The following is an 18,388-nucleotide window of genomic DNA, read 5'->3' on the forward strand; positions in this document are numbered from 1 at the left end:
ATAAGCAAAAGGTTTGGCCAAGAAATTTAAGTTAAAAAGTCTTTTTCAAGAGATTTACTCTCTGGTAATCGATTACCAGAGGATGTAATCGATTACCAGTGGCCAAAATAGTTTACAACAACTATTAAAAATTTGAATTCAAATCTTACACTGAGTAATCGATTACACAATAGTGGTAATCGATTACCAGCAGTTAATAAACGTTTTAATTCAAATTTTAAAGCCTGTAATCGATTACACAAATCTTGTAATCGATTACCAGAGGAGATTTTCATAAAATTATTTCCAAGAGTCACATCTTTTCAAATGGTTTTTACATGGCCACCAAAGGTCTATTTATATGTGACTTGGAACACGAATTTGCAGAGAGTTTTTCATAACAAAAAGTCTTATTCTCTCAAGAGCAAAAACATTTTATCCTCTTAAGAATTCCTTGGCCAATACACTTGCAATTCAATCTGAACACAAAGGAAGGATTGTCCATGGGTGTTCAGAACTTGTAAAGGGATTTTACAAGATAGTGAAACTCTCAAGTGGGTTGCTTGAGGACTGGACGTAGGCACAAGGGTGTGGCCGAACCAGTATAAATTTGAGTTTGCACTTTCTCTTCCCTTAAACTCTTTTATTTATTATTGCTTTGCATTTATATTCAGATTGTTTTATTTAAATCATTATTTAAGAGTTCATTTTTAAGGGAATTTGTAACTTGCATTGAAATTAAAATAGAATTTTAATTGGGGAAATAGTTTGCAATATCTTAATTCAACCCCCCTTCTTAAGATATCTGAGGCCACTTGTCTAACAAGTGGTATCAGAGCTTCATTCTTGTATAAAGTTTAGAAGCTTCAAGAATAATGGCCTCAGCAAACTTCTTATTTCCAAAAGGAAATTCAATCAATAGACCTCCAATCTTTAATGGAGAGGGTTACCACTACTGGAAAACCCGAATGCAAATTTTCATTGAGGCAATAGACTTAAACATTTGGAAAGCCATAGAAATAGGACCTTATATACCCACCACAGTAGAAAGAACCACAATAGATGGAAGCACAACAAGTGGAAGCACAACAATAGAAAAACCTAGAGATAGATGGTCTAAAGAAGATTGAAGACGAGTACAATATAATTTTAAAAGCCAAAAACATAATTACATCTGCCCTGGGAATGGACGAATATTTTAGGGTTTCAAATTGTAAGAGTGCTAAGGAAATGTGGGACACTCTACAAGTAACACATGAAGGCACAATAGATGTTAAAAGATCTAGGATAAACACATTAACTCATGAATATGAACTATTTTGGATGAATGCAAATGAAAGCATACAAGACATGCAAAAGAGGTTCACACATATAGTAAATCATCTTGCAGCTTTAGGGAAAGATTTTCAAAATGAAGATCTCATAAACAAAGTATTAAGATGTTTAAGCAGAGAATGGCAACCAAAAGTAAGATGTTTAAGCAGAGAATGGCAACCAAAAGTAACAGCCATTTCTGAATCAAGAGATTTATCTAACATGACTCTTGCTAGTCTATTTGGAAAGTTACAGGAACACAAAATGGAATTGTTGAGATTAAATCAACATGAAGAAAATGACAAGAAAAAGAAGGGAATTGCTCTTAAAGCCTCATCTTCAATCCAAGAAGAAAGTGATAAGGAAATTGATCTAGATGAAGATGATGATCTTAGCCTTTTTGTAAAAAGGTTCAACAAGTTTCTGAAAATCAAAGGAAGTCAAAGGCGACCAAATTTTAAATCTAAAAGAAGGACAGAAGTTTCATCTTCTACTTCAAAATGCTTTGAATGTAATCAACCTGGACATCTGAGGGTTAATTGTCCTATCTTCAAGAAAAAGATGGAGAAATCTGAAAAGAAAAATTTTAGTGAAAAGAAAATTAAGAAGGCTTACATCACATGGGATGACAATGATATGGAATCATTTGAAGATTCAAAAAATGAAGAAATAAACCTCTGTTTAATGGCTAAAAGTTATGAAAGCGATGAAGAGGTAACATCTTCAAATAACTTATCCATTTCTTTTGATGAATTACAAGATGCATTTGCTGATTTGCATAAAGAGTCAATCAAACTTGCAAAGTTAGTTTCATCTTCTAAGAAAACAATTTCAGATTTAGAAAATGAAATTTCAAAATTAAACAAAGAATTAGATCATCTTAGAACTGAAGTCTCAATTTCTAAATCAAATGAAAAAGTTTATATCTCTACTATTTTTGACAAGAAAATATCTGATTCTTGTAGTTGTTGTGGAAAATATGAAAAAAGAAATTAAAGATTTGAAAAACTCACTTGCAAAACTTTCTATTAGTAAAAATAATTTAGATGTCATATTAGGAAAACAAAGATGTGTCTCTAATAAGGCTGGAATAGGATATAAACCTGAAAAACAACAAAAATTTCATAAAAACCTCTTCGCTTCCACACAAAAATATAATTTTAGTTCTATCACTTGTTTTTATTGTGGAAGAAAAGGGCATAGCACATCTACATGTTATTTTAAGAAAAACTACAACAACATTAAAATGATATGGGTCCCAAAAGGATCTTCAGTCTACACTAACACACAAGGACCCAATAAAGTTTGGGTACCTAAGTCAAAAACTTGATCATGTAGCTATCTTTGAGGAAGAAATGGTACATAGATAACAGATGTTCAAAACATATGACTGGAGATGCATCAAAGTTTACATATATCTCTTCCAAGAAAAGTGGGCATGTAACTTATGGTGACAACAACAAAGGTAGAATCCTTGGAGTTGATAAAATAGGTACAAATTCTTCAAACTCCATTGAAAATGTTCTACTTGTAGAAGGTCTTAAGCACAACCTACTTAGTGTTAGTCAATTATGTGACAAAGGCTATCTAGTATCATTTGATTCTCAAAAATGTCTTATAGAACATAAGCATGACACCAATATAAAGCATATAGGATATAGAGTCAACAATGTATATATGATTGACTTAAGCCTAAAACTAGATAACAATCATTGTTTTCTTAGCAAAGATGATGATACATGTCAACGAAGTCATTGAAGTTGAAGGTATTTTTAGATTGCAAGATTTAAGAGGTGGTGTTGAAGAAGTAGACCCTGCTAATCTGTTGACAAACGAAGAAGAATCAAATCATTTGAATGGAGAATGAAACAATATTGAACAAGACAATGAAGGAGAATTAGTAGATGATTTTGAAGTTTACAATTCTGAAGAGGATTAGACATTGATGTTTGTTAGTCTGTTATAATGTTTTTTATTAGTGACATCTTTGTTTTGTTGTAATACTTGAACACTTTATTAGTGTATTTTATTTTTGGTGTAAAATGGAATTTTGTTAGTTATGTAATTTTAATTCATCCCAATATTGTATTTGATTAATTATTTGTAATATTATTTTTCTATATATAGATATCTCATCAGGTGGTGTTGACCCTCCCCAACCCTCGTCACATGACTCCAATGGGAAAGGGACTAGTGGGAAGAAAAAACGATATGTGGTTAGACTACTACCATCTAGAGATAGTCTAACATCATATACCTCATCCTCGTCTACTGTATCTATGACAGTTAGATCTTCCGATATTGCACCTACATCATCTCTACCTCTGACTGAAGTTAGACCATCTCCATCACATCTTGATGCATGTGGATAGTCCTGAGTACCTACATCCACACCATCCCCATCCCCGGCTGGCCAACATGCCTACAAATGAAGACATTCCAAATTTGGCCATGGAAGAACCCCCCTCCCCCCAATGATCGTCCTATGGTTACACTTATCAATGGAGCATAGGTATTACAAAATTTATGTAATTATCATTATATTTGATACAACATTTGATCTTTTACTTTTTCACATATTATTTTCTATTTAAGTTTCATCCATTTAAAGTTGCCGCAAAGGATGTCACTTTGTCCATTAGGCAACAATTTGGTCACCCTTGGCCTATAGGGGGAGCAATTCAAAAAGATCATCTGAAACTTTTTTCCAACATTTTAAGGTAACTTATCCTTCTGTTAATGAAATAGTTCAATGTATGAAATGGATAGTAATGCTGATTTTTTTTTATTTGATCTTAAAATGTAAAATTGGTATTTTTCTAATTGTGTACCATTTCATAACTTTGTCATACTTTAGAGAAAATTGGTCTAGAGACTCGAGGAAGAGAATGAAATTATGAAAGTTTTTAACTCGAAAGCCTCTCTTAGACTTTCTGAGATGTTTAGGGATGCCCAGGATGAAAATAAAAGGCCATATTGGATTGGAGATTGTGTTTGGAACGATTTGTTATCACATTGGAATGCACCTGAGTATCGTTCCAAGTGTGTACATGCAAGAAAAAAAAATTGGGCATTCTAAAAAGGGTGGGTATATGCACACAGGTGGTTCTATTAGCTTGCAAGATCACATGATTCGCTTGGTATGTACATTAAAATTCTATTACATACTTTAATGTAGTTGTTTAATTTATCACTAAATGTTTATTGTATAATGTTTGTTAATAGTTAGAGGAGCTTGGTCAACCAGCAAAATATTTTAAAGTTATTTTATCAATAATATCATAAATTAAATTAGATTTAGTAGAAGCCACAACATTGATGAGAGGCAATCATGCTCAATAACGCAACTGCATATAAAAATCTCATTAATATTTATTTTTACTTTGAAATCCTATAAAATCATTTTTACTTTGAAATCATTTTTACATAAATATGTAAAAACCATATTGAGTAATTTATCAAATATAATTTTATTACAAAATAATTTTAAATTACTTACTCAATAATATCATAAATTATATTAGCTTTAATTATACATAAATATATTAAATTAATTTATTCAATATATTTTTATTACAAAATAATTTTGATTATGATAGAGACCTCAAATATCATTCAAGGGTGACAATCCTACTCATGACCATTATGGGTGACAAAATTATTTCTATGAGTAGTTAAAACAACTTCATACCAAAGACTTTAAAATCCTATAAAATTATTTTTACTTAAAAATCATTTTTGCATAAATATGTAATAAATATGATTCAACTTGTAAAATGAATTGTCTTGATTCATGTTGATTACAAATCAGAGAAAAGATAATTATTAGTTAAAAAGAAATTATCCAAATTTCATTACTTGTGTTTTAAGTTTATACATCAAGAGTAAAAAGTTAATTCATGTTACAGGCACACATGACTTGTTAGATATGCAAAAGCATTTTTTCAACTAATTGAAATAAATTTTAGTATTCTAGTTTTGATATTACTTTAATTGTTCCATGAATTTTAGTTATCACATATAATAAAATAATTTGACAGCAACTAAATTTTATGCGTACATCCAAGGTTATCAAACTCAAGGGTTTATGTAAACTAGTAATAGTTCTATAGACTTGACTTCTACACTCAACTCATAGACTTGTAAGAGTATAATTCATATAAAAATAATAACAAAATATCTATGAATAGCATACTAATTAAAAATTTCAACAATATAATAAAGCAAAATAGTAAATCATAAATTACACAATACTTAAATAACCAAGTCTAGTAATGCATCCCTACTAGATAATAACTTGCAGATGTTATAGTAGTGGTAGATCATTCTCATGAAGGGTTTGATGTTATTAAAGGTGAGAATTTTTTTATTCAGAAATAATACACTAAATGAAGATATGTTGAACACTAAACATACAAAAAACAACCCAAAATGACTTACATTTTGGTTTAATTTTTTTAACTTGTCGACTCGTTAACTTGGTGGTAAACCCGAGAGTCTACCGAGTTTACTTAGAGTTTATAGAGTCCACTAAAAAGAGAGTTTACACACGAGTCAACTCACAGAGGGTAAGTGGACTCATAAACTCGTAAGAGTTAATGAGTTAACTCGAGAGTTTGATAATCATACATACATCATCTCTAATAGTTAATATTTTTTTTATCGGCAAACATTAGTTGTTAGCATTGTTAATTTTTGTTAGCGGGACATTTGAACCTGTAACCTCTTTCCCCTTTCCTTCTCCGTTTACCACTAGATCAACCTTAGTTTTTGTTAAGAAGTTCTTGATTTTAATGGCTGAAATAAGTTGATGAAAAGGGATCACATGAAAATTTGAGATGACACATACTTAACAACATCAAACTTTTGTAAATTCCTATTATGAAAATCGACTTAGCACCATCGTCAATGCCTCTACTAACCTACCACCATTACGACACTATTATTGCGGCCACTACAATCACCACTATCATTTTTGTTTCTTTCAGAACTACTACGACCATTGTCACCACCACCAGCTCCACTATTCAGGTTGTTGCTACCACAACCACCAAGATTTGACCATCATTGCCTTTATTGCCGCTGTCAGCACCACCACGAAGCCAGTTAAGGGTGTCAGGAATGCATTGAAGGGTGGAGGAAGGGTGAAGCTTGAAATAGGAGATGACAAAAAAATGGGAAAAGAAAGAGTTTGAAGGTTGAGGATGTGTAGAGATGAAGATGTGGACAAATTAATATTTAAGCATTTACTTTATTTTAATATGTAATTTAAAACATAAATATTTTTACATCCTTGCAAATATGTCATTTTTTATTTTAGTCCCCCTAAATTTATGTTTCCTTTGGTTTTCGTCTTTGTAAAATAATGATGACATAACATGTTGATGTGACATGATAACATTATCATGAAATCATGAAGTGATGACGTGATAGGATGATATCATCAATTCATTTGTCACATTATCATTTTTATTACGATGATGAGATATGAAAAATAAAACAAACATAATAATAAGAATTGAAATTTTTATTTTCTTAAATGAAAAAAATAAAAAAACACGGACGGAAAATATATTTAAGTTTTTTTTATTCTTTTTCATTTATGGGGTGTGTTTGTCACATATTCACATTTCAAAAATTAGATATCTACTCTGAGATTACTTCTTTTTTTTTTTTTTTGCTTCTGTTTTCACTTTTTCTACCTGCAAACCTGATGTAAAGTTTTTTATGAAATCTCTAAGTAGAGGTTTGTTGAACAGAAGATAAAGCCATAAAGGAATTGCAGAGGAAGCAAGAGAACAAAACTGTGCTAAACTTGTACAAAAGCTTTCTTTATGAAAATTACAATTAACCAATTATGATGTGTTTTTCAGGTAATGCTAAAGTAGCACACTCTTCTTATATGGACTAACTTATTGAGCTTTTACTTGCAGGACAGTAAGAGTGCTTTACTTCTCAAAATGCAATTTTCTGATGTGGTTTGAGTCTCTTACAATGAGTATGATTTGTTGGCACACTGTGTAACTGAAATTAATTGTTTATGTATAGAGCTATGAAATTATGAGATTGGAGAACTAACTTATCTTGGAAGAGAACAAGGAATTTTCAGACCCTTCATAAATGGAAACCAGAACATCTTTAGAACTAATTGGTCTATCACTATTCTCAGTAATCAAGTGGCTATCAGTTGTCTTCTGCTGTTGGTCAAACATCATCTTCAGCTGCTTACCTTGCTCCTCAATCCTCAACTGTAATTTTCTCTGAATCTGGAACAAGTTAATTGAATGAATATTTGAAGTCAATGAACATTGTGAAGAGAATGTAACTATGAAGTACAAAGGATAAACAGCAAGATTTGGAGAACATGAAGATATAGTAGCCAAAAAGTCACCAGATATAGCAAGGATGAGAAATGCTAATAACACAATCTCTATTATTACTCAAAATTTATTGAATACCACAAAATTTTGTTGATCCCACTTTATATTGAATCAACCTCACTCATAATTTCGTAGTTCTCAAAAAATCTTAACTTATGGCAGAGACTGTGTTACTGAGACTCCCCTAGCAAGGATATACCTCTAGCTGTTCATGAAGACGCCGCTGAACATCTAACTGCAACTGAAGTGCCTCTCTAATTTGGAAGCCACTGAGAATCAAGAACAAGAAATTAAGTTGATTAACAACATCTTATGCCAATATGAAAAATAACAATGAACTAAAGTATTTGAACTGTAGAATGATAACAGTGGAAGTAGCGTTACGTTTTGACATCAAGATGCACATTCTCTGCATTGGTTCTTTTGTCAGATTTCCCTGAAACATGAAAACATAATTTGAAAATCAATAATAACAAAAAGGGCATTGAAGATCTTGAATAACAGGAGAATAATAATACAGTATTTTCTATAGCAGAGAAAGTGAACTGTATTTGACATTTAATAATTCAAGCTTTCTACCATATAAAAGAATACCAGTAACTATATTCAATCAAGAAAGCAATATTTTACCCTTTCAGTTTTAGCTAGCTAAGTGTGAAGGAATCAACTAAGCAATTTATATTAGTTTATAAGTTCATCCTCTGTAAGCCAAGCACTATATCGTAAACATTTGGTCATCATTTATGATGGGAATGCTATCAAATTCAAGCACCATGAAATGTACTTGACATGATATAGAAACTACACTGCAACTGAGTTACAAATTACCTTGAGTTGGCTGTGGCATGAATTTGGCAATTCTATATTTCTGCAAATGACTTTTAACTTGGAAGATGGTCAATCCATCTGAATCCATCAGCCTTAATATAGCTTTTGGTGTTGCTTCTTACAATCAAGTAGCCAAGAAGACAATCAGATGTTGAATATTTGTTTTGTATAATGAAAAATATCAGATGTTGAATATTATAATGAAAAATATTAGCAAGTTACTTAGGATATGTTTGATTTCTATTTTCAAATTTCAAAAACTGTTTTTAATTTTCAAAATGCAATTAAACAAGGTTACTCAAACAGATTGTGGAGGGTGGTGTAAGGAACAAATGAGAGTGTGAAATTGAGGGAGAGGTTAAACAAGATGAAAACAAAAGGATGGAATCTACCAACTGCTTCTGATTTTTGGTTTTTGAAACACTTGTTTTAGAAACAATTTTTAAAACTTATCAAAACAATTGCTGAGTAGTGTAGAATTATTTTAGAAAACAGTTTTCAAAACAAAAAAGTGAAAAGGGAATCAAACAAGCCCTTACTCTCAGCACCTCCGAGGCGATTCACACACTCAACAAACTTCTCATGAAGCTCCTGAGTCCATCTTATTCTTGTTTTACTTGAAACTACTGATCCATTTGAACTAGAGTTTCCAGAATTAGTTGGCATGCTACCTGTTGGAGACAGCATCTCTTGCTGAGAAGAAAAACTAAGCTGTGCAGAAGGCAAATTGAATGAGCCACAAGAAACCTACAAAAGATGCAATAACAACATAAGGCAATCAATGGAGGAGCAATGGGCAAAACTAAATATGGGGTTGGCAAAAACTTACTGTTTGACCCTGATTTCCCTTAGAAGGAATTGAAGGGCTTCTACTAATTGGGGCAGCATCATCAATGAATAACTTATGTTGTTCAATTGGAAGAAAATTGCTGCCAGGAAAATCCCCACATGGGATTTTATTAAATGTTTCAAGAGATCTAACACATTGATCACTATTCAAATGAAATTTGAGCATTTCTTGCAAGGGATTTGACAAGTCAAATTTGGGGGGAGGTTGGTTTGCTAATGAAGGCATGAATAGGCTTTGCCTGAGAGATTGATATAAAGGAAATTCCATATCATTAAACTTGGAGGAATGAGACATCAAAGATGGATTGCCAATTTGGCTATCATATTGAGGGAAACCACCCATGCACATTTCTGTTGCATAAAAGGCTGAAGCAGGAGACTTGAAACGGCTTATGATGCTGCTAGATGATTTGTTTTGGCCTATGTGTGGTTCCTGTTCCACTCCTCCACCACTGGCCATTGCAAGTGGCTGATTGCAAGTTCCCATATTTGAAGCCTGTCTCACATCAAAATATTGACTAGAACAATTGCCAAACTCAGAATTCCAATCACCATTTAGGCCATAGCTTTGTTGAGTCCGTCCTACACAATCAATCCTGTTCTCGTTCATTTATAGACAACCCAAATGTCCCTTCAAAATTTGGCAAGAAGAGTTGCAAAATAATAGTTCAAATTTCTGGAGCATACGTGAATCTATGAGAGGTTCATCCTTATTAAGGGGCACCCTTTTGAAGGGTGAAGGGAAGAAGAAAACAAGAACCAGAAACGCAACAAGAAGATTGGAAAGGTAAGAATGGTAAGGCTAAATTCCAGCCTTATGGCATAAAGTGCTGTTTTTATTCCTGAAGACTTCATGAATAAGATTTGAATCTAATTTGCCTAAATGCTACCATGCAAGGTAATTATTTATTATTATTTTTTGTTTGAGAGCACACTTATAAAGACAATTTTGTTGGAGTAGGTTAAAACTACTATTATAAGTAGTAAAACCTTCCCTCCGAATATTTAATGTAGCTACGCTCCTAGATTCCATCTTGAGATTACTTATGCGTTAGGTGGTTTTCATTATTTATTATTAGGAAAGAAACAATTATCTACTGACACAACCGAAGTACAGAACACTGAAAAGAACAAAGCTCGATAAACAAAATAAATAATTTTGTCTAATGTTGTCTTCAAGTGCATTTAAAACAAAATGCAAAAGAATCAGAAGAAAGAAGAAAGATGAAAGCTAAAGCAACCAAACTTGAATGAGTCACAAATAGAGGTTCACAACCGCCCCAAAACTATTACTAAATACTTATTCATCATCTTGAAATTGTAGAATATTGTTATGGGCATCTATAGTGTGATAATAAAATGTTAGATAAAGATACTCGCATAAATTCACAAGTAAAAGATCTGCAATTATTCTTATATTGGATTCGGAAGAAATAACTTTAGCCACCCACAGGGGTAATAATTAAATATGAATATAGATAGCCAAATCATCCTTTCCGAAAAGAGAAAATATATATTAGACTTAAAAATCTTGTCCCATTTGCCAGACACTGCATCTTGCAAAGTGGGGTATCAGAAATTACCGAAAAAGTGTAACTAACTTATATTCATCTTAAAAGCATAACAGAATTTCAACTACAGAATTCCCAACATTGCTCAGTAACCTTAATGGGGCTTTCCATTAACGAAAGGTAAAAGGATATACACATATTCTGCGTATTCATCCACTGTCACTTCCTTCTGGCCATTGATTTGTCATGGTCAAAGTGCAAGAAATATCTTTTAACTGTTGGTCAATTTTATTCATACTTATAAGAAATTGATTGAATAATAAATGAATTTAATATCAATGTAATGATATTGTAAAATAATTTTACACGATTATTTAATCACAAATTATTATTTAATTATTTTAAGATAATTATTTTAAAAATTAATAAACTTATTATATATGATAATGGGTTGTGATTGGATGATGATAAAAAGAATTTTACACGCACATATCCAGTCTTATTTCTCACAACAAATAAAAAAACTCATAAGAAATTGAGTTGTGAATTTTTGAATGACTTCTCTAAACATGAGTATAAACTCATAAAACTGAAACGAAAATACTCTAAAAAACAATTATAGACATAATTAATGATTGAAACTCCAATTATTTCATGATTTTATTTTAATTTTATATTTTCTATTGTTAACTAGGGGGTGATAAAATTGACTAATTTGACCTGCTTTGCACCCCCCCCCCCCCAAAATGGGACGGGCAGTGGTGCCCCCTGAGGGCAGTCGAAATGGGCGACCGCCTAGGGTTCCATTTTTAGAAGGGCACCAATATACCTCATATAAATATTAAAATAAAAAATTATAAAATTTAAATTATATATTATAAAAACCAAATAATTACATATAATTTACTTGAGGGAAACAATGACCACTAATTAATCAACTAATGAGGGATATTTCAACTTCTCGATAAAAATCAATTTTGAGAAAATGAATTGGTAAATTATGCACACAATATTGAACAAAAATGTTATTTTAAATAATTTTAATAATGAATTTATTAATAATTACAAAAACAATTTTTAAATGAATATGAAACATAATTTGTTAAATTTGTCCAGAACACCAAAAATTTCAAGACCGACCCTGGAGACAAGTTGACCCGCTAGAAATGAAAAAAAAAAAAAAAAGACAAAGTTAAAGTTAAAGTTTCGTAAAACTTAACAAAATTGACAAATTTGGTTGAAGGACCTAATTTGATTTGAATATAAATTTTCCTATTAGTAATAGAAGAATTGAGTTTATAAATAATAGTAACAACAATACCAAATATGTAATTAATAAATTTGAAGAACAGTGAAAACTTTTAACAAAAATGACGCAAATTGTCAAGCATATTAATTCTAATTGCAAGACTGAACATATATTAGAGTGAAAGCTTGTACCTAAATAGTGTTTACTTAATATTTACATTTTTTTTTTAATAAACATAGTTGCCCGTGGGTCAACCAGCCTTGCCCCACCGATGTCTCATTAAGTTGACAGGCTGGGTGGAGTAGGTTGACGAGTTGAGCAACCTACCCTAACCTGCTATTTTTAAGTGGGTTGAAGGGTTTGACCTGTCAGTCCTATTCATCACAAAATATTGTAATCTCAAAATTAATTAAAAAAATTATTACAAAATTTGGTAACTAATTTTTATGTGTTGAAGTTAGAATGTCTTGCTCACTATTCTATATGCGATTTGAAAGTATAATATCCTCTTTGCATTTATATAATGCAAGTTTGATTGTTTTACTTTATGTTCAATGAACACAGAAACTTTAACAAGCAAAACAACACAAATTTTAGGGTAAATTATACTTGACTTTTTTTTGTAGTTCAATACTTTCTTGAAGTATTTGTCTATTTTTGCACTTATATTCTTTTTATAGTTTGGACTAAAATGAAATTCAAAATTATGTTATATAGATAATAATATTGATTCAGTTGTATATTTTCTTATGATTAGGAATAGCAATCGAAATTCTAAAAAAAAAAAATTAATTATATGCACACACATAAAACATGAGATTTAATCAAGTTTGATAAGTGTGTCTATGTCCTAAGAGAAGAACGGTTGCTTCTATTATTAATTGGCAAATAGGATTACATAATTATTTACGAAATAGAAACTTGTACAGATTTACAATATCACCCTTGTAGTGTACCGCGAGGGCTTCACCTCCCGCACCCCCAACGCATGTAATAACCCAACAATAGGCTGTGGTCGCCCAATCCGCTCCTCTCCACTATGCCCAAGTATCTGTCCACCCATAGAAAGAGTCATGCACAACGTTTATCATTTAATCGATCTCCCTCGTATATATAGTTTAGATTATAGTTAAAATGTTAAAAATTCTAGAGTAAATTTTGTGTTTCCTATTTTACTTATGACCTTGGTCTATGTATGAAAGGTTGTTATGCGCTAACTGCATGGTAAGAATTTTATATTATTCTTTGTACCAACTTTAAAATATTTTTCACTTAGCCAATGTAGTAACACCTAGTGTTTTAAATTTGGTTCGAGGTTCAATCCATTTAACATGGCACAACGGCTCAAAGGGAGAAGCAACTAACTTAGATTTTGTTGAAGTCATAAAACAACATTATCCAAATATAATATGCTTAGGAACTAAAGAGTCCTTCTCGGATCAGAGTAAAATGATGGTTTTTTACTCCATGATAGGCTAATATTGTCCTTTAGAGACGTTAAGCCCCGTGTTAGGAAATTTATCCTGTCTTAGAACCCTATAAATACAACAACTCGGCCCAAAGGAAAAATTAACCTAACTCATTATAAGGTGTTGAGCAAAGTCAATGTCAATATACATGTATGAGATTGCTACAACATCCTAGGTATACAAAGGGGTCCACCGAATCCTTAAGTATAGTGATAAAGTTTTATTTCATAATACAATCAACGGAAACAATGTCAAGTCTATATTTATTACATGCAATCACCTTGCCAAAATAACTAATAACTTTGTGTTAGAATACCTTTTATAGATACACTATCCTTTTCCACCATATCTCAGCCGCATAAGAAAGGAGGATCATCATATTCACAACTTGAATCTTGGTCAATGACAAACATGTCTTAATCAAACTTACATCAAAGATCAATCAAAATCAACCTCAATTACCTCAAACACGATATCTAGTATTTTATCATTAGTGTATTAAAAAGACTTTAGTAAATTCTCCAACAAGTTGACCAATATATGACTCAATATATACACATTGTTTGAATTGTATTTTTTTATATATTTTAATTGCTCTACCCACATCACCTAATTAAGCAATATGCTTAGTTACTTTTTTTTTTCTCACTATATCTTTGTTTTGTTCAATTTCATTTCACTATTATTGTTATCCTTTTAGCGACGATTCTAAACTATCGCTAATTGTTAAACTAACTATGAAATTGAAAATAAACAATAACATTCATATGACTTTTGAGCTGTAAACAACAAAATGTAGTCCTAGAATTTATCCAAAGAATGCATTTTAGACATAATTGTACTTTTTAACGTCAATATTTTAGTTTTTAACAAATTTTATCCTCAACATATTAGTTTCATGCATATTACTTCCAAATTTTTTTAACTAGTGAATTTTTCCTTTCATTGTTGAGATTATGCGAAATGCTAAAACAGTTGCACTTTTTAGGTTAAATACCTTTTTAGTCCTTGTAAATTATATTTGTTTTCTTTTTATCCTTAAATTGCTTTAAATAGTATTTTAATTACTGAAAAAAGTATTATTTAAACTGTTTTAAGAACGAAAAACAAAACAAACATAATTTTTAAGGATTAGAAGCAATTTTTTTGCAAGGATGACAAATCAAAAAACTATAAAGTACAAGGACTAAAAATGTATTTAAATATATTTTTTATCCTCAACTTTTTACTTTTGGTTTTACCTCCACTTAATTTTTACTTTTTAGTGAATTTTATCCCAAATTTTTACATTTATGTCAACATGTTACGCCAACTAACTCAAAGACGGAAGATAAAATTTGCAAGTTTTTTTAATAGTTAGTAGTAAAATGCACCATATTAATTTATTGTGGATAAAATTAGTCAAAAGAAAATAAAAATTTTGAAGTTAAAAGTACAATTAGACTTGAGAGATATAAGGTAGGTTGGATGGTTAAAAGAAAAGAAAAAGGAAGGAAAACACCACAAGAAAAAATGTTATTACCGACGGAATATATTTCATAGGAAAATATTGAATTTCTAACGGATATATATTCCATCAGAAAGTTGAAATTAACGAAGGATTTGATTTTGTCGAAAATTTAAATAATTCCAATGGATTTTTTCGACAAAATATATATCCATCGAAAATTAAAATTCTCCAGAACAAAACGACCCTAGTCTTGGTCAGTCCCTCATTCGTGTTGCTTTCTCCTTACATATTTGCCATCATGCTCTGTCCACCACCCTTGCTGTCATGCTCTATCTGCAGCCCTCACTGTCGTGCTCTGTCAACCACCGTCGTCGTGACCCTAGTTTGTGGTCACGGGTTTGTGAAAACCTCATTGTCATTTTCCTTTTTTACCACGTCGTGCCCCCGCCGTGCTCACTAGTTTGCCTTGTTTTGTGCAAGTCCACCTTAGTCCAATTGCTGGTCACCTGCGTCCTGCTTCCATTTTTCGTTTGATTTCAAATCGTGAGTTTTAATTTTCTTTTTTGTGATTTTCCTGCTTCCATTTTTCAACTCTAGGTGGGTACTGATTCATGTCTTCTTTTTCGTGGTTACATATGTCGTATCCATGTTAAGTTGCCCACCACATTGAAACTCAGATTCAGTCTAACACCAAAGGCCTCTAAGCAATCTGAGTTTGGTTCCAATCTGGTTCTGCTTGGTTGCTGCAGAAGAGAAGTGAGACAAGTATCTAACCTTTGAATTTTTGTATAAAGGAAAGCAAGTGCACGAGTGCCACAAGTATATTCCAGCTACCTAAGGGTCAAGTGAGTTTTATATTCCTATTTTATGTTATGTGTTTTTGTTGGCTGATCACTTTTAGTGCTTGAATGGCTGAATGAGCATGCCATGCCTGAAGTAATTGTTTATGTGGCTGATGATTCTTTGGTAAAGAGCTGTTTTTGGCATCCCTTGGTCTACATGAGTACTTCTTCTGTCATTCTATGTATGTTATGTATGATATCATTCTTATTTCGTATCATAGACATTGGCAAATGGCAATTTTAGTTTGTTGGACATTTTTGTAATTACTATTATTATTTTTCTAATTTTTTGTTTCTCGAATATTATTGGATGCAACAGACTTTGTGGAACTAGTACGTCCAATCCAAGATAAATATCTATTTATCTCCTATTTGCTTTTATAATTTGAAGAAGTATATTAGTGTGTGTGTTTCAGTTCGTCTAATGTTTTGGTTGATTGCAATGATGTGATACAAACCAAGCCCAAATTATAAAGGACATGTCAGGATAGCAAAGTCGGTCGCATTAATTATTTAAACATAGGTATAGACTATAAACATATTTAGCTCAGTTAATTATCTTATAAGTTTTACATGCAGTTTAAGTTTCAAGATATATTCTAGAAATTTTTATTTTTCTAGTATTTTGTTTCAACTGGCGTGGGAAGACTATTTTTTCATAAAAATATTATTGTTTAATAAATAATTAACTAAGCAGATTATATGTTTATTATACAATTTTGATAAAAACAAATTAGTAGACATAAGTATAATAATTGACTTAATTATTTTCTTTTTCCTTTTTTTCATTAATAAATATGTTACAAATTTTATCATTTGGTAAAGGAATGGAATTTAACTATCAATCCGTGAATGTGTGTGATTTGAGATATCAATATTAACGTATTTCATCTCAATCTTCTTTTGACTTCTATTTTTTACTTCTGATTTTCAATTCATTTATTGTTTTTTTTCTCAGTTTTTTAACAACTTTTTTATAATTCTTTATTAAATATATACACGTGAATTAAGTGGCTTGTAGCATAGATAGAAATTTAGTTCTCCAATTAAGCATTTTTAGATAGTTTATAGATAATCATTTTAAAAAAAATTCTTTCTCTCTTACTCTCATGTTCATACGTGAGATTGTGTTAGGTGATAACTCCCTTACTCACACATAGGTTCCATAGGTTAGTTTGTAGTTTTTTATTCTAGTTGCTCGATATTTTCTATTCTAATTAAATGTGTTAAGTATATTTCTAGTTGTGATTATGTTATTTATATTCCATGATTTGTTTTTTAGAAACTCAAATGCTATATGTACATGATTTTTTTCCACCTAAAACCTGATTAGAATTGTTGTGATTGATAATAGAGATCACTATAACATTATGTATGTGATTCATGAATGTTCGTATTTTTTCATAAATATACAGAACATGAACTATATTCTTTCTAATCGTCGTTAGATGTATGATAGATGTTATAGTGGTAGAAGCGGTTGGAAAGAGTCTTTTATCGAGGGGGTTGAAGAATTTGTAAGCAAAGCTAGTCAGTAAGATTGTTATCATAATGATGGAGGAATCAAATGTCCTTGTGTTAAATGTGATTGTACTAGGATTTTGGAGGATAGAGTGGTGAAGGTTCATCTTTACAAAAATGGGTTCAAGCCTAATTATTGGATTTGGACTGATCATGGCGAAGGGATCCCAGATGTTGATTTAAATGATGACAATAGTTACATGGATGCTTCAAGTAGTGTAGAATATGTGGCTCAAGGTGAACAATTTATGTTAATGCAAGAGATGGTTTGTGATACCCTCAAGAAACTTGAGACATTTGAAGCTCAAAACTCAAATAATACGAAAGAACCTCCAAATGAAGATACTCAACGATTTTACAATTTATTGGTGGAGGCGAATAAGCCATTGTACGAAGGGGCATCGAACTCAAAATTATCAATATCCACAAGACTTTAGCTTGCAAGTCTAATTGGAATGTTCTCGACCAATGCTTAGAGTTTATTTCAAAAATGCTTTTGGATGTAACACCTATAAAAGATCATTGACCAAAAAAAATTTATGATGCCAAGAGGCTAGTTTTGAAGTTGGGATTGGAGGCTAAGAGGATTGATTTTTGTGTGGATGACTGTTGTATTATAACAATGATGAAGCATTAAGTGAATGTAAATTTTGTAGCAAGCCTAAATATCATGCCAAGACTGTTAGAAACAACAATAAAAAACCAGTTCCAGTAAAGGTGATGTTCTATTTACCTATAATACCAAGGTTGTAGAAAATGTTTGCATCAATGCAAACTGTAAGCCAAATGACCTGCCACTATGAGAATAGAAGATCTTCGGGTATGTTACATCATCCCTCTGATGGTGAAGCCTACGAATCGGTTTATGCACATATGGATTTAACCCATATATTGAAGCATCCTCTTCACGTTATTCTTGTTGGCCAATCAATGTTACCCCCTACAATCTTCCTCCAAAAATATGTGTGACTAAACCTTATATGTTTTTGAGTTGTG

At 31.4% G+C, this 18,388-nt stretch overlaps 1 protein-coding gene across 2 annotated transcripts; it reads right to left on the minus strand.

The window, feature by feature from the left end:
- Window positions 1-2,972: 2,972 nt before the first annotated feature.
- On the minus strand, window positions 2,973-10,209 carry LOC114392492 (myb family transcription factor PHL5-like). 2 transcript variants are annotated; one of them, XM_028353652.1, is made up of 7 exons: window positions 9,331-10,209; window positions 9,041-9,248; window positions 8,502-8,618; window positions 8,058-8,109; window positions 7,873-7,942; window positions 7,373-7,559; window positions 2,973-3,115 (listed from the first exon to the last, which is right to left on the minus strand). In XM_028353652.1, the coding sequence occupies exons 1-7, from the start codon at window positions 9,958-9,960 to the stop codon at window positions 3,111-3,113; spliced, it is 1,269 nt and encodes a 422-aa protein (XP_028209453.1). In that variant the 5' UTR covers window positions 9,961-10,209; the 3' UTR covers window positions 2,973-3,110. The 2 variants fall into 2 exon arrangements, with proteins under 2 accessions (XP_028209453.1, XP_028209461.1); XM_028353660.1 differs by lacking the exon at window positions 2,973-3,115 and having other exon boundaries at window positions 7,087-7,559; window positions 8,502-8,615; window positions 9,331-10,208.
- Window positions 10,210-18,388: the final 8,179 nt, after the last annotated feature.

Source organism: Glycine soja, chromosome 2 (genome assembly GCF_004193775.1).
Source record: "Glycine soja cultivar W05 chromosome 2, ASM419377v2, whole genome shotgun sequence".
Lineage (NCBI taxonomy): Eukaryota > Viridiplantae > Streptophyta > Magnoliopsida > Fabales > Fabaceae > Glycine > Glycine soja.

Coding starts and splice junctions, on each gene's coding strand:
- LOC114392492 (XM_028353652.1), bottom strand. CDS start 9,960: ATGAACGAGAACAGGATTGATTGTGTAGGACGGACTCAACAAAGCTAT. Junction 7,943..8,057: donor GTGCATCTTGATGTCAAAAC/GTAACGCTACTT, acceptor CTTGATTCTCAG/TGGCTTCCAAATTAGAGAGG. Junction 7,560..7,872: donor GTCTTCATGAACAGCTAGAG/GTATATCCTTGC, acceptor AACTTGTTCCAG/ATTCAGAGAAAATTACAGTT.